General features: G+C 58.9%; 1 protein-coding gene across 11 annotated transcripts; it reads left to right on the top strand.

Moving 5' to 3' along the window:
• Positions 1 to 331: 331 nt before the first annotated feature.
• On the top strand, positions 332 to 21,951 carry KDM6B (lysine demethylase 6B). Of its 11 annotated transcripts, none has more exons than XM_033090372.1 (24): positions 332 to 461; positions 7,203 to 7,319; positions 12,152 to 12,271; positions 12,519 to 12,661; positions 12,755 to 12,896; positions 13,111 to 13,209; positions 13,316 to 13,535; positions 13,644 to 13,736; positions 13,821 to 13,982; positions 14,069 to 14,272; positions 14,362 to 14,706; positions 14,808 to 17,038; positions 17,139 to 17,265; positions 17,359 to 17,464; positions 18,257 to 18,462; positions 18,582 to 18,646; positions 18,730 to 18,801; positions 18,892 to 19,040; positions 19,174 to 19,288; positions 19,387 to 19,574; positions 19,716 to 19,857; positions 20,148 to 20,274; positions 20,368 to 20,538; positions 20,653 to 21,951. In XM_033090372.1, exons 5-24 carry the CDS (start codon positions 12,760 to 12,762, stop codon positions 20,674 to 20,676), a joined length of 4,983 nt encoding a protein of 1,660 aa, XP_032946263.1. In that variant the 5' UTR covers positions 332 to 461; positions 7,203 to 7,319; positions 12,152 to 12,271; positions 12,519 to 12,661; positions 12,755 to 12,759; the 3' UTR covers positions 20,677 to 21,951. The 11 variants fall into 11 exon arrangements, with proteins under 11 accessions (XP_032946263.1, XP_032946262.1, XP_032946261.1 ...); XM_033090371.1 differs by having other exon boundaries at positions 18,579 to 18,646; positions 20,653 to 21,920; XM_033090370.1 differs by having other exon boundaries at positions 20,368 to 21,951.
• Positions 21,952 to 22,112: the final 161 nt, after the last annotated feature.

Here is a 22,112-nt window from a genome sequence, read left to right as displayed (position 1 = left end):
CTTGAGTCAGAGGCGTGGCCTCGAACGAAAGGGCAGGGCGTGGGGCCTAAAGAGGGTGTGGCTAAATTGGTGCTGGACTAGAATGGAGGCGGGGCCTACTTTGGAAAGGCGCGTGATCCAAATGGAATAAGAGTTTGTCAGATAGGGATCCGGGCTAGACCCAGTACGTTGCACCCGGAACTCTGCAACCCGCATTCGGCGTCCTCTTCTGCACCTGCGCTGAGGCGAGCGGGACTGGCGAAAGGCGGGGCAGGGCCCGAGAGGGAGGACTTCGGCGCGAGGAGGGGCGGGACAACGAGAAGGAGGCGGGGTTGGGGAGGGGGGGCGGTGTTTGTGTTGGAAAATCCAACTGCGCCACGGGGCGGAGCGGCCCCCCCAGCCCCGACCTGGGAGAGGGGGGGGCCGCTCGACCCCCAGGGAGACCTTGGGGAGCCTGAACACCTGGAACGCCCTAGAATCAGGTAACGGGGAGCGGCGAAAGAGGAAAACCATCTCCGCTCAAGGGGGCGGGACGCCTGAGTCGCAGGCGGAATAGAGCTGTGGATGGACGTTTGGGTCTCGGTAAAGGACTGGGAAGAAGACCGGGGCGCAGGACGTCCGGGTCCCCTAGAAGAGAGCAGGGTGGGGTGAGGGAAGAGCTGAGAGGCAGGTGGCTTAGGTTCTGGGTATCAAGAAGGGCCTGAAAGTCTCCCTAGGGCTGGGATTCCCCTTCCCGACAATGGGGGGGGGCGGGGCGCGGCGGTCCCTAACACTTAACGGGCAGGACTAAAGGTCAGAGTTTGCAGATATAGATCTGTGCGGTGGCTTCTGGAGGTCGGACGTGGTCAAGCAGGGATGTGTCTCCGGTCCCTGGGCCACTTCCCACAGGTGAGGGGTACAGCCTCGGCTCTGACCCTCACACCAGGAGCCCTGATAACCTCCCTGCAGCGGCCTCTGCTTCATCCACTCCACTGCACATCACGTCCCTTTACTCGGCGTTGCCCCGCTCGTCTCCTCATCCCTGGTCTTGTCCCACTCTGCCCTCTCCCGAGTTCCTAGCCCTCACCCTTTTTCGTGCGGAACCTTCCCGACGTTGCCACGAGATGGCGAGGGCGAGACACACAGCCCGAACTGAGAGGAGTGAGGTGGGGGATAAAGCCATGAAACAACCGAAGCCCCTTGCCCCGGCCAGAAGGAAAGGTGGGCTGAGGTGCTCTTTTGGCTTTCAGTTAGTCTTCTCAGTCCCTCACAGGAAATTGTGGACGGGAGGGCGGAGGGCCGAGGATGGGGAGGGGGCTGGGGACTCAGTTTTCGCCTCTCCGGATTGGGGTAAATAGTGGGGAGGGGCAAGCGGGTTGGTTCCTAAGCAACGCAGATTCGCTTCCAATCTAAGGTGGCTTGTGGCAGTGACTTGGGATGGGAGTTGGTGAGTGTGGGGTGCTGGGAGACTACGGATGGTCGAGGGTAGGACGCCTAGTTCTCCGGACAGGGAGAGCCTGGGAGTAAGGAGGGAGGCAACCAATTGCCACCAAAATGGACTGGACGGTCCTCCGGAAGGAGGAAGGACCCAGGCGCTGCGCTGAGCTCCGCTCCGCTCCCCTTCCCCGGGGATTGCTTGCCCTGTTGCCAGAGTAACTGGAGAGCTAGACTCTAGAGCCAGATTCCCGAACTCTCGCGTCCGCCCAATCCGCTCCAGCAGACGTCCCTGACATCAGGCTCCTGGCAGCCAATGTGGTGGAGGCATTATAGACCGACAGGAAGAGGGAGAGGGGAGGGGCAGAGGTAGAGAGGGAAGGAAGGAGTAGCTGTCCGGGACCCGCACGTGCACTCCCACACGCTCGCGCCCAGTGCCCCTCCTTCCGCCACACGCGCCCGAATCCCCCCCTGCGCCTGCGCCGCAAGTCGGCGCTCGCTGCCCCAACCCCCACATTGAATCTGTGTTTGTATAGTGGTCCTAGGCTGTGCTCCTCACCCCCTTGGGACTCAGACCTCTGGGTACGCCTGCCATCTTTCGCGAGGTCTCGAACCATTAATACTCAGCCTTGGGTGGAATGGGCCGGATTTCCCACCAACCCCCCCAGCTGGCGCGCCACTCTCCCAAGGTGGGCTGGGCGGAGCTGTGGTTTCTGGCCCCTATACTCCGCCGCTGCCTTCCCGGGTTCTAGTTTGGGTTGCCTCCTCAAGAGGAACGGAACGGGTACCAGAGCCCCTTCCTGAGGCTTCACTCGCTCAGGCTCAACTGCTGTTGGTGGCGGGGGAGAGCGCTGCGGGGAAGCCCGGGACAACTCGGGTGATTCTTCCCGGGCCATCGTCACGCCCCTTATTCGCGTGAATTCCTCTTCTTTGATGTGCACCCAAATCCTTCCCATTCTTAATGTTTTTTCCCCACTCGTTCTGGTGCTCTTTGCACCTCCCTTGGTTTCTTTCGAGCTGTTTGTACTCCTCTCCACTTGTCCTTCCCGGCTTCTCCCGGTTATATAACTTCCTCTAGCCGTGTCCTGGTTTCAACTCCACAGACTCCGCCCTGGAACAGCGTGGGGAGGGGCAGGAGAGTTAGGGACCCAGACAGATTCCGGCTGGCGGCCGGCAGGGGCACGCGGCATCCCACAGATGGGAGACGAAGTACGGCGGGACCTGGTACCCCCGCTCCATACCTCCCGCTTCCCACCTGAGATCTTGCCCAGGAGAGAGAAGGCACAGTATCTCTGAGAGGCGTGTCGGGACTCCGTCGGAAATATGGGTTGGGAGGTCAGGGCTGGAGGCGGAGAGGTGAAGCCGAGCGGCCCGAGTCCCTGGAATTGGACTCGTATTGGGAGTAAAAGAGATAAAGGCAGGAGCAGGATGCCTGGGTCCTGGTCCCACCGTGTTTCCTCTCCTTTTTGGGTTCCCAGAATTCCTAAGGCTATTTCCCAGGAAGCTCAGCCAGCGGCCCTCTCCGCCCCTAAGGGTCAAAGGTGTGTGTTAGAGGTGGCCTGGAATGATGTCACCAGTGCACGTGCCCTGGGATGGTTGCCAGGCAATGAGGCCTCCTCCCCTTTCCATTCCGGCCCCCCACCTCTGCCCCGAGTCCAGTTCCATCCCCGTGCCATCTTTTCCCTCTCTCCCTTCCCTTGGCCTTAGCATCCCGCAGGTGGGAAACCCTGGCCTGGAGTTTTGTGAGGGGGAGGGGCACGGGTGTGGTGTGGTGGAAAGACTTTACCCCTTTGCTGGGCTAAGAGAACTCTGGATCGCTTTTCCCTAGACTGGCACAGAAGAGCTTTCCCTCCAAGCCCCCTCCCCCCTTGAAAGAGCCTCCCAGATGTTTTTTTTACTTTTCCACCTGCTGCATTGCCAAGTATCCTAATGCTCCAGTGTTCATTTTGTGTTGAAGTGAGAGTGGTGGCAAAATAACTACCCCCAGGAGAAGAGCTGTGTGTGGTATGAGGGATTCACTGGACACCCGCTCATCTCTGACCTTAATCAATGCCACCACCACTTTCACCCTAACAGCAAGCAGGAGGGTCAAGAAACAGTATTAGAATGAAAAGTCCATGTGTTTATCCTGTGTAGGTGCGTGGAACTCTCTCTTGAAGGAAGAGGACTCAGTTGATAGATATGGCTGCCCTTCTCTATTAAGTCCTGGGGTTGGTTATGGTGTTAGAAAAAATTGGTTTCCTTTTTAATGTACCTTAGAGCTTGGGCTGTCAGATCAGACTTCATTCCATTCCCAGCTCTGCCACTTAGTGGCCATAGGAACTTAGAAAGGTCACAACTTCTTTGAGCCTCATATTCTTAATCTGGAAAATGTAAGTATCAATATAGTACCTACCTTCTAGGCAGTTGGAAAGATAAAAATTAGATAATTTATGCACAGCACTTAGCACAGTGCCTGGCACAGAACGAACACTGAATAAATGCGTGTTGTGAAATGCTTATTATTGCTAAATGATGTTAGTTATTACTTTTATTATTAAAGTTGGTAGGCCAGGACCTTAGGAGTTCCTTAGGGAGGAGTGGAGAGTTTGTGTTAATTTGTTGGGTGGGGGGAGGGGGCTGGGGATTAGCTTCCACTGCTTTGTGCACTTTATTTGATGAAGGCTTTAGCCAGATTTGTATTGCTTTCTTTAGGATTATTATCCCCCTCTTGGAGAAGAAACAGCTCAGACTATTCCTCTTGCTTTGAAAATAAAATAATTGTATTGTGGTTCTTGACTTTTAAGCAAGACCCCAGTACCCCTCCTATGTTGTTCTCTAGAGCCTTTCAATTTTGCAAAGGGACTCCACAGTTTCCTTTGCGGGGACGGGGCTTGTCTGAGGGGTGTGTAAAAGGTTGGGGTGGGTGGGTGGAGAGAGACTAGTGTTGGGGGCTGGGGGGGGCGGGTAGTTAAAGGAAGAGACCGGAAGGGAGGAGGAGGGAGCCTGCTGGTGGGGAAGGAGGGAGGGGAGGAGGAGGTGGAGGAGGAGGAGGAGGAGGAGGAGGAGGAGGAGGAGGAGGGAGGGGGTTGGGGAGAGCCTGCTACAGTTCTTTGTTTGACTCCGGGACTCAGGGACGGGGAGGAGGAGGGAGGGAGGCAGAGGCTGCAAGCGCCGGGGCAGGCCCAGGAGGCAGAGGAGGGACCGTCTCCCCCGCCCCCCCCAGCCCACTCCCCCCCCCCGCTGCTCCCCCCTCCCTACCCGGACTCCGGGGGCACCGCCGGGGGACAGACACCCAGCAGGTAACCCCGGCCTGGCTCGCCCTCTCCTCTCGGATTTTCCTCCACACCCTCCCGTGTGACCCCTTTCCCCGGTTCCGTCTCCTTGTTTTCTCCTGGCCTTGCCTCTTTTCCCTGGCCTTCCTTGTTCCATCTCCCCCACTTGGGCTTGTCGCCCGCTGGCCGCGCCGCCGTCTCGTGCAGCCCGACTCCCTTCACCTCGCCCGACAGCCTGTGCGCCCCAGGTCTTTCCGCGGCACCTTTCGGGGCTCTGTCTCGCTGTTTCTTCGGGCTTTGCTTTCCTTCCGACCCGTCCCTTGGGGCTCTGAGGAAGGAGGGAGTCCCTGTCCTTTTCTTGCTCCCCCAGTTTCCCGCCCCCCAACTCTGGCCCCCTTTCTCCTAGCAGTCTCTAGGGGTGGGGAGAAAACCGGAATTTGGGGGGCCCTCTGGAGGGGCAAGGGGTTGTGTGTCGCTGGGGAAAGGGACTGTGTGTGTGCCTGGTGGGGGTGGGGGCGGTTAGTGACCTGGCTGTCTCTGTTGTCCCTTTAAATGGCCCTCACATTTCTGGGGACTAGTGGGGGGGGAGGTGGCAAGCCGCCTGCCTGGGGGGCAGGGCCCTCGGTTAGTCCACACAATCAGGGGTGGTAATGATTTAAAGGGACAGTCTCGTTGTGGCCGCTGCCACCCTCTGGCAGCGGGAGGGGGAGCCGACAAGCCATGTCTGGGGAGGCTTGGCTGACAAGCAGGGCATTTGAGGCTGAGTCTGTTTTGAGGCCTGCCAGGTCTGGGACAGTGCTACGGCTGAGAATGTGCAAGGGTGACAGCTTGCCCAGGGGGGCATTTAGCCTGAGCTTTCTCCAGGGCCTCCTCTTTGGGTTCATGGACTCCTTGGCCAAGAATCATTGAGTCCAAACTACAGAGCCTATAGGCCACCAGGTGGGGGCCACCAGCAGGTCTGCAGGGCAGCAGCCTGGCCTGGGCACATTGGAGCTGGCCCTTCAGCTGCCCCTTTTGTTGTTTGGCTCTGTGCACAAGAAAGTCCCAGCCCCTCCCCCAGATCCCTCTCCCCATCCACATGCCCCCCCAAAAACACACCCACCCCAGCTGTTGGACAGATGAATTACAGCCTCGGCTTGGGGCCAGGGCTGGTGAGGGATTAAAGCTCTGGGGCTGGCCCTTTAAATGGCTGTTGGCCCCTCCTCCACTCTGATGTCCAGACACCCCATACATACCCCTGCTGACCCTGTTGGCTGCCCCTCACTCCTCTTGGTTTGTCCTAAGGCCTGGCACTCCTGTTTCTCTAGGCTAGACCCTCCCCAGCGTCCCCTTCCCCCCTAACATAACCACATATACAAATGCTACAGACTACACAAACACACATTCCCTGGTCCCACATTCTGAGTGTTCCTGTCCTGAAGGGTTCTAGCCTCAAGCCCCCTTCTCCAGCTGAAGCACCTTGTCAGCCTGGCCTCCCTAGCCTACAGCTGACCACTACCCTGGCCCAGTGAGGGGCCTTGCATGGGTCAGAAATAGCACCTCCCTGGGGGCAGTGTCATCAGCAGTGGAGGCAGCTTGCAGTACATTGCATCATGGAGGCTGGGGGCCGGAGGCCTGAGTCTCTGGAGCAGGAGGAAGATGGGGGCTGGAAGGCCAGAGAAGGAAGAGAGTAAACTGAGAGCCCAAGCGGCTGGGGGAGCCCAAGGGTCTGGGTCCTTAAGGACAGAGAACTGTAGGTTAAGGGAGCACAAAACAGATCTCTGAGGAGTGAGTTTGAGATGAGGGCAGACTTAGGTCTGACCACTGGATGGACACTGGTTCTTGGCCCCTGGACGTAAGCTGAAAGACCTAGCTTCTTGTCTCTGAGAGCTAGGAGGGGAGAGAGGGCCTCTATCACCTTCTTGGGCCACATAGGGGAAGGAGGTGATGGGGAAACAGGATATGGCCTTGAGGGGTGGGATGGAAGGGAGGCTTGCAGCAGAGGCCACTTCCAGACCCAGGACCAGAGTCACAGTCCTTGCTAAGGAGGAAGGCTTCTCCCTGCCGGGCCTGTTCATCTAGTCTGGCCACCTGTGCTGCTGGTAGAGACCTGCCTGCACCCGCCTGGGGGAAGAGGAGGGGGCAGAGTCCAGAGGGTGGGGTTGACTGGTGTCTTGATAAGGTTAGGGAGGAGGCAGAGCTGAAGGAAGAGGATCTGCATGCCTGGGGCCAGGATTGAGGCTGACTTGAGTGCAGATGTCAGGGGTGGCTGGGCCTACTCTGGTGCCAAGGACTCTCAGCAGGAGAGTCCAGTCAGAAGAGAGATCATGGCTTGGGTGTCCACTGTGGACTTACTCAGATTCCATAGCATGCTCCCCTTACTGGCTGGTCCAGGCTGCTTCCTAAAGGGGAAGGGTGGACGACTACTTTAGGGATGGCTTTTTCTGGTTGCCATGGAAACATTCTCCCATCCCATCTGACCACCACAGCCAGGTTTCTCCTCAATAAGGGGGTAGACAGCACAGGAAAATTCTCCAGTCTGGGAGAGCCCACCTCTAACTGTTTTTTTTCTTTTAGGTTCCCCCAGGCACCATGCCAGCCCCATAGTACTACCGATCCCACCCACTGTGGTCTGCTGCATCCCACTGCTGGGGCACTGGTTCCAATGAGATAGGGCACAACAAACTCCATCTGGTAAGTCCTACCCCAGAGCACTGCACCCTATCCCACCCCAACAGTCCAATTCTGTACCACATGCTTGAAGAAGTAGTGGTATGATCTTTATCATGCCCACTCCTCAGAATGGTCCAGTCCAACTCTGAGCATCCCCCCACCATGTGGTGTTTGAGTGGTTCAGCCTTCCTGGTTTACGGAGCTCCCCTTGTTGCCTATGAATAGTTCGGTCCTGTACTTCACCAGCCTGTCCACTACCACCAAAAAAATCTCCCCCCAGTGCTACAACTCATTTGCTAATTGAATTGAATTAAGCTAGGGTTTGCAAGCTGGAAAATAGAGGTGAGATACACTGGAGGGATTTTTCTTGGGACGGGGAGGGCTTTGTCCCTATAAGAGTTGTTGAACAGACTGGCTTATGGAGGGTGATTGGAAATGGATTTGGAGATACACTGGAGACCATTGCTACAACAACCTGCTGTTGCCATGGCAGTCTTGGCATTTCACCTTTCCTTCCAGATCCCTTTCTGTTCTGTTCTCTCCCCATTGCACTACAGTATTTCCCCCCCCCCACACACACACACCCTAAGTCTTACTCCTCTGCTGCTTACCTCTGTCCTGCCAGTTCTCAGCCTGAGGCCCTGCTTCACCCCCCCCCCCCCATTCCCTATAGGAGAAAAGATGGTACCTAAGCCAGGGACTTAAGTTCTCTGAGTGTGCTTTGCTCTTCTCCATTATTCACTGAGTTTTTTGAGTGGGACTGTTTTCTCCTATGTATCTCTATTTGGCAAGATGGTTTGTACATTGGGGTGCCTCAGTGGAATTGTGTTGAATGAATGTGTTAACTGAACGAGCTTCATTGCCAAGAAACCGATGGTTTCTGGGATCTGCTGCACAGTCTCCTACCCACATCTCTAGAGGACATGAGACATTTGGGATGGTAACATGGGGTAGAGCTGAGTGGCAAGCTGACCCAAGAAGTGATCTGTGAGGATAAAACCAACAGAGGGAGAATAGGACAGAGGCATAGAAGAGTGTCAAGAATGAGACTCTGGAAAGAAGCCCAGCTCTTCCACTCTCTTGCAGAATGACCTTGTCCAACTTACCTAACCTCTCTGAGCTTCAATTTCCTCATCTGTAAAATGGGGTAATAAAACCTCTTATGTCAGGTTTTGGGGAGGAGTTTTAAAAATGTATAGAAAGTGATTAACATGGTGCCTGGCATGTAATAAGTATTCAGTAAATGCTAGTAATAATCAACGGGAGCCCTAGGGAACTGGAGGATAAGCAAGGATGTTGAGGTATAGGACAGAACTTGATTGAAGTCAGACAGACCCCCAATCACTGAGCCAGCAAGGCCTCAGGCTTCAGGGGAGTGAGGGGAGGAGTCAGTAGGGTCAGTCGCTCCAGTGTTTCCCTGACTCTGTTCAGGAACATGTAAGGCAAACACAGAAGGGCATGTGCAGAGACACACGTGATCACACAAGTGATGCAGAGGCAGACCCAGACAAAAGACCGAGACAGGAACCAGGCAGACACACAGACAGAGACAGCAGCGCAGAGTCATGTAGACAGGCATAATGACAGGAACGCGTCAGACACAGGCACTGAAGGAGACAAGATGAGCAGATATGCAGGTGCACATGGAGACAGATACCGGGACCCGCACAGAGCCGACCTTGTCAGACAGAGTGGTGAACACAGCGGTCCAGTCAGAGGCAGACACAAGGCTCGCAGTGACACATAGCGGGCCAGGGCCGGCACTGTCACTCCTCGGTGGGGGGTGGGGAGGGGCCAACAGCGGGGGAAAGCTGGGGAAGGGAATCCCGAGCGGGCGGCCTGCCCGGGTGGCTGAGTCACAGCGGAGCCTCAGCCGGCAGCCCTCCCCTCCGCCTCCCCCTCCCCCAGGTAAGAAGCGAGCCTGTAACCCCTCGCTTCCACCCGGCAGAATGAGGCCTGGCAGGGAGCAGGGTTCGGCGGGGTTCCCGGTCGGGCTCCACCTTCGCGCGCGTGCAGCGTGCCTGCTGACTGACTGCTCGGTAAAACCCTGTCTGCGGGGTCTTATCTTTGGCCAGCATGTGAGGCTGCGTGCGTCCGTCTGGCCCCTTAACCCGCGTGCCGCGGGGCTGGAGTGGTGCGTGGAGGGGCTTCTCGGGCCTCAAGCCCGGAGAGAGTTAAGTGGGTGTGATTGATGGAGTGGGTCTCTCTCGGGGCCCAAGGGGGAGGGGGTCGGTTAAAGTCTCCGAGTCCGGAGCCCGGATGGAGGGGGCGGAGCTGGGCTTAACCGGGAGTGCCCGGATGGAGAGGGCGTGGCTTCGGTAGGAGAGGAATTAACCCTTTCTGAGCGGCTGACTCCCGGGACTGTGGGTTGGGCGGTAGAGGATGGAATGTCTGCCCTAGAAGTATACGGTCCTCCCAACCTAGCTTTGGCCGCGTGCGTCTACCTCTCATCCGTTTTTGAGGAGTCCGTGGTTGTCCCTTCCCCTTGGTTAGTACGGACACCAGGAGTCGGAGAGGGCTATTCCTGCCCCAAAGCGAGAGTGGAGGTGAGAGTGGACCGCGAGCCGGCTGCCGGCGCCTGGGGAACAGGTGTGAGTGCCGAGTTGGGATTGCCGGGCGCTGGGAGGGGCCGTCGTTCGGTAATACGAGAGGGGAAATTCCGCGGGACCCGTGGTGAGCGGTGTGTGGGCTGAGTTGTGTCTGTGTCTGACTGTGTGTCTGTATGTGTTCAGGGAGGCGGAGGCTGAGTCAGTGGGAATAGGGGAAGGTTTTCTGGGTGACTCACGCTCCCCCACCCCAAGCCTGAATCAGACCCCGAGGGAGGGCTTTGTACGGGAGGCGGATGGGGAGTCAGGCGCCTGGGTCCCGGGTGAGGGACAAAGATCCATGGTGTTTGGCGAGAGTGAGTGTGTGATTAGTATACAGGAAGTTTTTGTTCTCAAGTGAGGGCTGCTGTATTCTGAATACCGGCGCGGGGGTGTGTGTGGATAAAGGTAGAAAGGGGCCGGAGGGACAGGGCTCACTGGTTTAGGGAAAGCTGAGTCAGTTCCCCGTGGGAAAGGGGAAGTGGTAGAGGGGAAGTGTCATCATCGCAGAAGGGGAAGCTGCATTTCCTGGTAACTGGCAGCGCCCTCGGCACCACTTCCCAAGCGGGTATCTGTGCCTCTGATATATGGAACCCCCGTTCCCCGTTTTCCTATATCTGGGCTATGGGTCCCGGGACTTCGGGGGTGGGGGCAGCGGGTCAGGGCGTACTTGACCGCAGTTAAGCGCTGTACTTGTCCCAGAGCTTGGTAATTGACCGAAAGGCTGTACGGTGAGGAGAGTGAGTTCTGACATAATCTCCGCGTGAACTGCGGAGATGGTCCGCAGAGCCCAAGCGCCTGCCAGGGCTCGGCGGGGAGTGGCACGCTGGGACCTGTAGAGTCTAAGAGCTTGCATGCAAACAGACGACCTTGCACAGCGGACGGAGGACTGTTTTCACCAGAAACCCTCCTGTCCTTGTGGTCTGGGTGGAAATTTCCCCACAGCGCAGACTTTTCTCAGCAAGGGCGAACTTTCCAGCCGCCCCCAACCCCTTGTCGCGCGTTCTCCCCCGGCTTCCTGCCCGGCTCAGGCTCCAGCTGGAGCGCTGGCCCCGCCCCCGCCGCTTTGTACTCGACATTCGCCTCTCGCAGCTCTTTGTACTCTAGACTTTCAATGGACCGCTCCCGGGAGCGGAGCAGGCTCCCTACCTGAGGGGACGCCGGGTAGGCGAGGAGGAGGCTCTGGGACCAAGATCCTGGGCTCAGAGATGGGAGAAGGGAGAAATGGGGCTAAAGGGAAGGTGCCCAGGAAGGGGAGCGCCGCGCTGTCTTGGGTCGAGCCAGCACCGACGGGAAGGGTTGGGGGGTGGTGTGTGAAGGAGGAAGTGAAACGGGTTTTGGGTTCTTTAAGGGAGTGGGCGGTGAGAGTGGGACAAGGGTGATGTCACCGCCTGTCGGGCCCCGCCCTCCTCCCTCCCGAAGGACCCCCCCCCGTACACTTACACACGCTGCTTCCGCTGCGCAAGTAGCCACGTCACGGGCAACCCCCGAAATCCCCCCTCCCTTGGGGGGCGGGGGCCACGTGGGCCGTGGGGAACCGCGTGGCCCCGGCGGGGAAGGGCATAGAGGATACCAGAGCCACGCAAGAGGGGACACACGGGACCGTGGTGCGCGACTTCTCAGAAGTTGGGGGGTTAAAGGGGATTTTGGTTTTGGGGGTCGGTTGGTATTGAAGACCGAGAGAGCCAGAAGTGCAGGAGCTGAAGGTACTGGGTATGAGGCTGGGTGCTTGACCATGATTTGGGATGGTATCAGGTGTGGGGGATGAAGCGCTCAGATCGCGGCGCTGGCGGGTGTGGGTGCGGTAGAAGTCGCAGTGACTGGCCAGCCCTAAGCAGTCCCAAGGGGCACTCGGAGTAGGGAGGTCAGGCACTGGGCGAGGTGAAGTGAGGATGGGGAGCGACGCCTTTGTCTGCGTTGCGCATCTGTCTGCTGTCCGTCGGTCTTATGGCGGGCGGGGCGCGGGGTGGGGGGCGTCTCGGGTAGACTAGAGTGGAGCACTGGCGGCTTTGTGGGTGCGTGGGATTTGCGGGGAGCGCCATCCCCCAGGCCAGCCGGGACGTGCGACTCGCCACCTTCACCCACATGGGTCACAGGCCCGGCTTGCCCCGCCGGCCCGAGTGTCAGGTCCTAGATGGAGACCCTAGGTAGGAGCCTCCGGGTCACCTCGGGGTCACCCGGGGCTGAGCCCGTCTGACCGGCTCCGCCGCCCCTCCTCCCCCGGCCGGCAGCAGCCAGGCTAACCTCGCTCCTATTGGTCCCTGGCAGGCTGTTACTGAGGCGGAGACGCGGGTGATGATTGGTTTTCTGGGCAGAGAGGAGGTCCTGTGATTGGCCGGGTCCCTGGAGCTCGCCGACGCTGTGAGAGGAGGCTCCCACGGAAGCCGGGTAAGCAGCTGCGGCGTTGCCTGTAGGCTCCGGACTGGCGGTCGCGCTCCCTGCCACTCGTTCAGGCTTCTAGCCATTCTTCTGGGCTTCTAGTGGCTCCTTAAGTCCAGTGGGCCTCCTCTCAGGGAAAGCCAAGGCCGGGCGCCCTGAGCAGATGACAGATCTGTGGGTGCCGCAGCCAGGCCAGTTTAGTCCCTGGGCCCCAACTGTGCTGGCCAGGTCACCTCACTTGCCTCTTCCTCTCTAGAATTGGCTGTGAAAGGCCCTGGGCGGCCATCTGGGGGCAGTGGGCTCTCCTGTCAGAGCGGCTGGAGTGGGACCATCACCCCAGAGAGCTGGGGCAGGGGGCTGTGCCCCATCTCCAGGGCTCCTGGGGCCACTGCTGACCTGGTAAGGGGAAGACTGGGGCTGGGTTGGCTGTGTTTCCACAGGCAGCTCAGGCTCTGCCCCCAGCAAGACTATAATCTCTTCTCCCTGATTCAGGCTGGATGCATCGGGCAGTGGACCCTCCAGGGGCCCGCGCTGCACGGGAAGCCTTTGCCCTTGGGGGCTTGAGCTGTGCTGGGGCCTGGAGCTCCTGCCCGCCCCATCCCCCTCCTCGTAGCGCATGGCTGCCTGGAGGCAGGTGAGAACTTGGGCCATCTCTCTCTCTCTGTCTCCAGGTATTCATCTTCTCATCTATACCCTTCAATCTCATTCTCTGAGTGTTTGCCGTCCTGTGGGTCTCAGTGTAGTCTAGTCCTCAGCAGTTTTCTCTTATGCTCTCAGTCCCCTCCTTAGTAGGTAGGGACAAGACTGTTTTATCTTGATGTACATTAACAGACCCCTTCTCTCTTCAGGTGCTCTGCCAGCATCGGGCAGTCCCCACTCTCTGCTCCTCTACCCCCTTCACATGGCAGTAGCTCTGGGCACCCCAACAAACCGTACTACATTCCAGGGTGAGTGTGGATTCAAAGGTGCTGAGGATGGGAGGTAAAGGTGGAGCCTTGAAAGAGTTCCCCCAAGTCTAACCACCCTCCCTTCCCAACCCCTTTTGCTCTGCAGAACACCCACCCCAAGACCTCTCCATGGGAAGCTGGAATCCCTGCATGGCTGTGTGCAGGCATTGCTCCGGGAGCCAGCCCAGCCAGGGCTGTGGGAACAGCTTGGGCAGCTATACGAGTCAGAGCATGACAGTGAGGAGGCCATACGCTGCTACCATAGTGCTCTTCGATATGGAGGAAGTTTGGCTGAGCTGGGGCCCCGCATCGGCCGACTACAGCAGGTGGGATGAGGCAGGACATAAGAAGCTAGGATTGTGCCTTCTGGCTCAATGCCCTGATCTTATGTCTACTTCTGTCCTGTTTCCTGCACCCTTCCTCCACCTCCCCAGGCTCAGCTCTGGAACTTTCATGCTGGTTCTTGCCAGCACCGAGCCAAGGTTCTGCCCCCACTGGAGCAAGTATGGAACTTGCTGCACCTTGAGGTGAGGCTGGGGCTGGGTGAGCTGAGGAGGAGGGCTGGGCCAGGTCTACACCTGTACCATTCTCTCTCTTTTTTTTGTCCTCAGCACAAGCGGAACTATGGGGCCAAGCGGGGGGGCCCCCCAGTGAAGCGAGCCGCCGAACCCCCGGTAGTGCAGCCTGTGCCTCCTGCAGCACTCTCAGGCCCCTCAGGGGAGGAGGGCCTCAGCCCTGGAGGCAAGCGCCGGAGAGGCTGCAACTCTGAGCAGGTAGAGTTGTATGTATGTGGGTAGGCAGGCAGTGAGTGGGAGGATTGGGGCAAGGAATGGGATTCTCACACCCTCTTTTCTTCTAGACTGGCCTTCCCCCAGGGCTGCCGCTGCCTCCACCACCATTACCACCACCACCACCACCACCACCACCACCACCACCACCCCCACCCCTGCCTGGCCTGGCCACCAGCCCTCCATTTCAGCTGACCAAGCCAGGGCTGTGGAGTACCCTGCATGGAGATGCCTGGGGCCCTGAGCGCAAGGGTTCAGCACCCCCAGAGCGCCAAGTGAGCACCTATCTGTTGTCCTTCATCTTTTACCTGTAAGTCCCTGTGTCCTCCATTCCTCACTTAGTGTCCTCATTTGTCTTCCATAGGAGCAGCGGCACTCGCTGCCTCACCTATACCCATACCCAGCTCCAGCCTATACCACGCACCCCCCCAGCCACCGGCTGGTCCCAGCTGCACCCCCAGGCCCAGGCCCCCGCCCCCCAGGAGCAGAGAGCCATGGCTGCCCGCCTGCCACCCGTCCCCCCGGAAGTGACCTTAGAGAGAGCAGAGTTCAGAGGTCGCGGATGGACTCCAGCGTTTCACCAGCAGCAACCACCGCCTGCGTGCCTTACGCCCCTTCCCGGCCCTCCGGCCTCCCCGGCACCACCACCAGCAGCAGTAGCAGCAGCAGCAACACTGGTCTCCGGGGCATGGAGCCGAGCCCAGGCTTTGTGAGTGGTGACCACAAGTGGAGGGTGGAGCGAGGCAATCAGTGGGGGTTGGTATGAGGTGGCTCCAGCAGCCCTCTGACCACCTCACCTTTCACTTGCAGTCCAGCGCTGACCATTACCAAACTCCCGTGCTGGAGGTCTCTTCTCGCCAAGGCCGCCTGGGGCCCTCGGCACATAGCAGTCGGAAACCTTTCCTGGCAGCTCCCACTGCCACTCCCCACCTGTCCCTGCCACATGGCCCCCCCTCATCTCCTCCATCCCCCTGTCCCCGCCTCTTACGCCCCCCACACCCCCCTGCCTGGCTGAAGAGCCCGGCCTGCCGGTCAGCCCGTGAGGATGGAGAGATCTTAGAGGAACTCTTCTTCGGGGCTGAGGGACGCCCCCGCCCTCCTCCCCCACCCCTTCCCCACCGCGAGGGCTTCTTGGGGCCTCCAGCGCCCTGTTTTTCTGTGGGCACTCAGGATTCGCACACCCCTCCTACTCCCCCGACCACCACCAGCAGCAGCAGCAGCAGCAGCAGCAGCAGCAGCAACAACAATGGCAGCCACAGCAGCAGCCCTACTGGGCCTGTGTCCTTTCCCCCACCTCCCTATTTGGCCAGAAGTATGGACCCCCTTCCCCGAGCCCCCAGCCCAACACTGAGCCCCCAGGACCCACCTCTTGCACCTCTGACTCTTCCCCTGCCTCCAGCTCCTCCCTCCTCCTGCCACCAAAATACCTCAGGAAGCTTCAGGCGCCCGGAGAGCCCTCGGCCCAGGGTCTCCTTCCCAAAGACCCCCGAGGTGGGGCCGGGGCCATCCCCAGGCCCCCTGAATAAAGCCCCCCAGTCCGTGCCGCCGACAGTTGGGGAGCTGCCTGCCCGAGGCGCGCGATTCTTTGATTTTCCCCCTACCCCACTGGAGGACCAGTTTGAAGAGCCAGCTGAATTCAAGATCCTACCTGATGGGCTGGCCAACATCATGAAGATGCTGGATGAATCCATTCGCAAGGAGGAGGAGCAGCAACAACAGGAGGCAGGCGTAGCACCCCCGCCCCCCTTGAAGGAGTCCTTTGCTTCTCTGCAGCCTCCATTCCCCACTGACACACCCCCAGCCACCACTGCTGCCACCACCACCGCCATCACCACCACAACTACCACCACCACCACGGCCACCCAAGAAGAGGAGAAGAAGCCACCAGCCCTACCGCCACCACCGCCACTAGCCAAGTTTCCTCCACCCCCCCAGCCACAGCCGCCGCCACCCCGACTACCCCCACCAGCCAGCCCGGCCAGCCTGCTCAAATCCTTGGCCTCCGTGCTGGAGGGACAGAAGTACTGTTACCGGGGGACTGGAGCAGCTGTTTCCATCCGGCCTGGGTCCTTGCCTGCCACTCAGTATTCCCCCAGTCCCCCATCAGGTGCTACAGCCCAGCCGCCCACCTCAGCGGCCCCTAGCGCCCAGGGCTCCCCACAGCCCTCCGCTTCCTCGTCATCTCAGTTCTCTACCTCAGGTGGGCCCTGGGCCCGGGAGCGCAGGGTGGGCGAAGAGCCAGCCCCAGGCCCCAAGACCCCCGACCCGCCTCCCCCACCCCTGCCTCTGCCTCCTGCTCGCTCCGAGTCTGAGGTGCTAGAAGAGATCAGTCGGGCTTGTGAGACCCTTGTGGAGCGGGTAGGCCGGAGTGCCACAGACCCAGCAGGTACAGTGGACACTGCAGACCCACTGGACAAGGCAGACCCAGTGGACAGTGGGACTGAGCGACTGCTGCCTCCTGCCCAGGCCAAGGAGGAGAGTAGTGGGGTGGTGGCAGCAGCAGGACCAGGTAGCAGTAAGCGGCGGCAGAAGGAGCACCAGAAGGAGCACCGGCGGCACAGGCGGGCCTGTAAGGACAGTGTGGGTCGGCGGCCCCGTGAGGGCAGGGCAAAGGCCAAGGCCAAGGCCCCCAAAGAAAAGAGCCGCAGAGTGCTGGGGAACTTGGACCTGCAGAGTGAGGAGATCCAGGGTCGTGAGAAGGCTCGGCCCGATCTTGGTGGGGTCTCCAAGGCCAAGCCACCCACAGCTCCTGCCCTTCCACCAGCACCTGCACCCTCTGCCCAGCTCACACCCGCATCAGCCCCTGTCACTGCGAAGAAGGCTCGGGAGGAAGCTCCAGGGCCACCTGGGGTCAGCCGGGCTGACATGCTGAAGCTGCGCTCACTTAGTGAAGGGCCCCCCAAGGAGTTGAAGATCCGGCTTATCAAGGTAGAGAGTGGTGACAAGGAGACCTTTATTGCCTCTGAGGTGGAAGAGAGGAGGCTGCGCATGGCGGACCTTACCATCAGCCACTGCGCTGCTGATGTCGTGCGTGCCAGCAAGTGAGTTAGGGGCTGTCATCCGTGAGACTGCTGACCTGGCCTGCTGGGAGGCTCCCTTCCCCCATCACCCTATTTCTCTCACATCACTGTCCTCCCACAGGAATGCCAAGGTGAAAGGGAAGTTTCGAGAATCCTACCTTTCCCCCGCCCAGTCTGTGAAACCGAAGATCAACACTGAGGAGAAGCTCCCCCGGGAAAAACTCAACCCACCCACACCCAGCATCTATGTATGTATGCCCCTGCCAGAGGGTTCTAAGACAGTGTTGGGGGCCAGTGGGGTTCTCTGAGCCTGATCCAGCCCTGTCTCCTGGTTGTCTTAGCTGGAGAGTAAACGGGACGCCTTCTCTCCGGTGCTGCTGCAGTTCTGTACAGACCCTCGAAATCCCATCACCGTGATCAGGGGCCTGGCAGGCTCCCTGCGGCTCAGTGAGTGTGCAGGAACAGAAAGGTGGGGGAGGGCTGCAAGGATCTGGGGCTTTGGGACCCTCTGAGAGCCCCCACACTTGAAAACCCAGGACAATGGCTATAGTGAGCTATCCTCAGTCAAAGGTAGGCCATATTTGAAAGGTGCTCTGAGTGATGGGCCAGCTGGCCTCAGGCTTTTCTCCCACCTGTCTGTTTCTAGCACTAGGCAAGTGGCAAGGGGATGTATCTTAGGGCCTGGTTAGAGTCAGAAAACTTGGTTTTCTTGGTGATTAAGGATGCGAAGAATACAGATTTTAGAGAATCCCTGAAAACCCATGGTTTGGGGCTTTCTCTTTTTTAACCTTTATTGTGCAAAGTCTCAAACACATACAAAAGTAGAGGGAACCATATAGAAAAAAAAAGTCAATCTTTTTCCCTCTATACCTATATATTTTCCCTTCCCTCTACTGAGTTGCTTAAAGCACTTTCTAGGACTTACTTGAGTAAATCTTTCATTGGATCTGATGATACACTGCCATTCATTAAACACCTACAATGTGCCAGGGTGCTGTGCACATGTGGCCTCTGACGGAGAGGCTGACGCTGAGTAGCAGTGGGAGAAGGGGTTGGTGATGACCAATCCTCCCAGCTTCCTGTGGAACTTGGGTTCTTGCCTATTCCTCCTGGGCTGACATCTGCAAAGCCTATGTCCTGCCTGTCAGAGGCTTGGGGAGTAAGAAGACAGGGTGAGTTGGGTCCTCACTCCCTGCCTTCTGCCTCTGTCCCAACACCCTGCTTGGCCCTCCCTTGCAGACTTGGGCCTCTTCTCCACCAAGACGCTAGTGGAGGCGAGTGGCGAGCATACAGTGGAGGTGCGCACGCAGGTGCAGCAGCCCTCAGATGAGAACTGGGATCTGACGGGCACACGACAGATCTGGCCCTGTGAGAGCTCCCGTTCCCATACCACCATTGCCAAATATGCGCAGTACCAGGCATCGTCCTTCCAGGAGTCCCTGCAGGTGAGAGGCCAGCGTGGGGAGGCAGGGGTGCAGGATCAGGGGAGTTGGGAGTGGGGCTGCAGCTGAAGTGCTCTTGGAAGGAGGCTGACCTAGGCCTGCCTACCCCTGTGACCAAGCAGGAGGAGAAGGAGAGTGAGGATGAGGAGTCCGAGGAGCCAGACAGCACCACAGGAACTCCTCCTAGGTATGGTACAGTGTGTCCCTTCCTTTCATGACTCCTTCCCTTCCCTGTGCTCTTCCACCAACCTGTGCTCTTTGCCCCTGCAGCAGCACACCAGATCCGAAGAACCATCATATTATCAAGTTTGGCACCAACATCGACCTGTCTGATGCCAAGCGGTCAGTGGGGCTCAGGCCGGTAACTCTGGGGCAGGAGTGCTGATGGGTCTGCAGAGTCAGGGTAGCATCTCACTTTTGTTGCCGCCACAGGTGGAAGCCCCAACTGCAGGAGCTGCTGAAGCTGCCCGCCTTCATGCGGGTAACATCCACGGGCAACATGCTGAGCCATGTGGGTCATACCATTCTGGGCATGAACACGGTACAGCTGTACATGAAGGTCCCCGGCAGCCGAACGCCAGGTGCGGGAAGCGCGCCGGGGGCGGGGCTGATGTCGGCTGCTCCGTCAGCCAATGAGGGCCAAAGGGCTGGCTTGTGGCGGAGCGCAGGCTCCGCTCGGCCAGCTACTATGACGTTCTCTGTTGCCTCCTGCAGGTCACCAGGAGAACAACAACTTCTGTTCCGTCAACATCAACATTGGCCCCGGCGACTGTGAGTGGTTCGCGGTGCATGAGCACTACTGGGAGACCATCAGCGCCTTCTGCGACCGGTGCGCGCTGCCGCTACCCCTGCCTCCACTAGATCTATTCCCCCTTGTCCCGTCCCTGGGTCCCCAGGTTTCCATCTGACCCTGTGGCCACCCCGCAGGCACGGCGTGGACTATTTAACAGGTTCCTGGTGGCCAATCCTGGATGACCTCTATGCTTCCAATATCCCTGTGTACCGCTTCGTGCAGCGCCCTGGAGACCTCGTGTGGATTAATGCGGGGACCGTGCACTGGGTGCAGGCCACTGGGTGGTGCAACAACATCGCCTGGAACGTTGGGCCCCTCACTGGTGAGAGGGTGGGGCGCAGAGCCACGCAGCCTCGTGGGGGTGGGGGGAGATTGGAGGGCAGCGTGCTGTGAGGGAGAGGGCTGGGGTCCAAGTGGCTGGGGCCTTTTTGAGAATCTTGTAGTGATCCCCTCTGGCCCGCAGCCTATCAGTACCAGCTGGCCCTGGAACGATACGAGTGGAACGAGGTGAAGAACGTCAAATCCATTGTGCCCATGATTCATGTGTCCTGGAACGTGGCTCGAACTGTCAAAATCAGCGACCCCGACTTGTTCAAGATGATCAAGTGAGGCTCCTATTTGGGAGGGAGCCTGTCTCCAACTACCTGGACCCGTTCTTGCCCGCCTATCTAATGTTACCCCGTTCTCCATCTTCCATTCAACCCTTTACCATGGCTGTAGTATTACTGTGCTGGGGCGGCTGACCCTGCTCTGAGGAGCTTTATTTTCCAGTGGTCCAAACAGACAAAAACCACGGTGAAATTTCATCTGTTTCAGATGGGAAGGCCCTGTAGGTGTGGGCTTCTGTCCCGCTCTGCCCGCAGCCCTGCCTCATTACCACTCGCCCCCCACGCAGGTTCTGCCTTCTGCAGTCCATGAAGCACTGCCAGGTGCAGCGAGAGAGCCTGGTGCGGGCAGGAAAGAAAATTGCCTACCAGGGCCGGGTCAAGGACGAGCCCGCCTACTACTGCAACGAGTGCGACGTGAGTGTGGACCGGCTCTCCCTCTGCTTCCCGGCAGGAAGGGTGCCCCCAGGGGCCCTCCTCTTTGGTGACTGCCCCTGCTCCCTGTCACAGGTGGAGGTGTTCAACATCCTGTTCGTGACGAGTGAGAACGGCAGCCGCAACACGTATCTGGTGCACTGCGAGGCTTGTGCCCGGCGCCGCAGCGCGGGCCTCCAGGGCGTGGTGGTGCTGGAGCAGTACCGCACGGAGGAGCTGGCACAGGCCTACGACGCCTTCACGCTGGTGAGGCCCCAGCGCGGGGCCGCGGGCGGGGACCCGGAGGGGTGCGCTGAGGGCGGCTGTGGGGTGGGCCGACCCGCGCCTGCCCCTGAGCCCCCGCCCGTTTTCTCCCCGCAGGCCCCCGCCAGCACGGCGCGATGAAGCCGGATGCCCCGCCCGCCTGCCGGCCCGCAGGGCGCCGCGGGGCCACCAGCACAGGCCTGGGCTGGACCTAGGTCCCGCTTCTGGCCGGGAAGGGGGTCGGGCCCAGCCCTTCCACCCCATTGGCAGCTCCCCCTCATTTAATTTATTAAGAAAAAAAACTTTTTTAAACAAATATGAGGAAAAAAGGAAAAAAAATGGGAGACGTGGGGGGAAGGGGCTGGCAGCCCCTCGCCCACCAGCGCCTCCCCTCACCGACTTTGGCCTTTTTAGCAACAGACACAAGGACCAGGCTCCGGCGGCGGCGGGGGTCACATACGGGTTCCCTCACGCCTGCCAGCCGCCCGCCCGGCGCAGATGCACGAGGCTCGTGTATGTACATAGACGTTACGGCAGCCGAGGTTTTTAATGAGATTCTTTCTATGGGCTTTACCCCTCCCCAGAACCTCCTTTTTTACTTCCAATGCTAGCTGTGACCCCTGTACATGGCTCTGTTTATTCACTTGGTTATGATTTGTATTTTTTTTGTTTTTTGATTTTTCTTGTTTTTGTTTTTGTTTTTTAATTTATAACAGTCCCACTCACCTCTATTTATTCATTTTTGGGAAAACCCGACCTTCCGCACTCCCCAAGCCATCCCGCCCGCCCCTCCAGGGACCGCCCGCCGCCAGGCTTTCCCTGCGCCCCCTGTGTGTCCGGGCCCGGCCCGTCGGTCTCCGCCCGCCCGCCCGTGGCTCCAGCTGGGTTCTCTTGGTGCTCAAACCCGCTCCCCTCCCCTATGTCCTGCACTTTCTCGGACCAGTCCCCCGACCCTACCCAACCCCAACCCCGCCTGAGGGTGAGCGACTCCTGTACTGTAGGGGAAGAAATGGGAACTGAAATGGTATTTTGTAAAAAAATAAATAAATAAAAAAAATTTAAAAGTTTTAAAGAAAGAACTATGAGGAAAAGGAACCCCGTCCTTCCCAGCCCCGGCCAATTTTAAAAACACGAACTTTCCCCTCATCCCCCCTCTCCCATTTCTTTTTAAGCGTGAAACAGCCCAGGGCCAGGGCCTACCTGGGGCAGGGACACCCCGGGATGAGTTTCTCTGGGGCTTTCTTTTCGTTTTGTCGGTTTTTTCCCTCCATGCTGGGGCTGCGGAGGGGTGGGGGGTTTACAGTCCCGCCCCCCTCGCACTGCACTGTCTCTCTGCCCCAGGGGCAGAGGGGTCTTCCCAACCTTACCCCTATTTTCGGTGATTTTTGTGTGAGAATATTAATATTAAAAAATAAAATCAGAAAAATCCTGTTTTGATAAGTGTTCTGGTGATAGCAGGGAGAGTACCGGGAGGAGGGCTGTAAGCCCGTGATTGATGGGGAGAGAATGCGCAGACCCCGGCCAGGGTGAACCCCTCCCCGGAGGCGCCTGTGGAATGTCCAGAGCTCTGGTCCTCT

Source organism: Rhinolophus ferrumequinum, chromosome 21 (genome assembly GCF_004115265.2).
Source record: "Rhinolophus ferrumequinum isolate MPI-CBG mRhiFer1 chromosome 21, mRhiFer1_v1.p, whole genome shotgun sequence".
In the NCBI taxonomy this organism is placed as follows: Eukaryota; Metazoa; Chordata; class Mammalia; order Chiroptera; family Rhinolophidae; genus Rhinolophus; species Rhinolophus ferrumequinum.
This window is presented reverse-complemented; position numbering and strand designations above follow the sequence as displayed.

Excerpts from the sequence above, each read along its gene's own strand:
- KDM6B (XM_033090369.1), top strand. The coding sequence starts at position 12,760 with ATGCATCGGGCAGTGGACCCTCCAGGGGCCCGCGCTGCACGGGAAGCC. Across the intron at positions 14,707-14,807 it reads TGGAGCCGAGCCCAGGCTTT|TCCAGCGCTGACCATTACCA; the intron begins GTGAGTGGTGAC and ends TTTCACTTGCAG. Across the intron at positions 17,039-17,138 it reads GATGTCGTGCGTGCCAGCAA|GAATGCCAAGGTGAAAGGGA; the intron begins GTGAGTTAGGGG and ends GTCCTCCCACAG.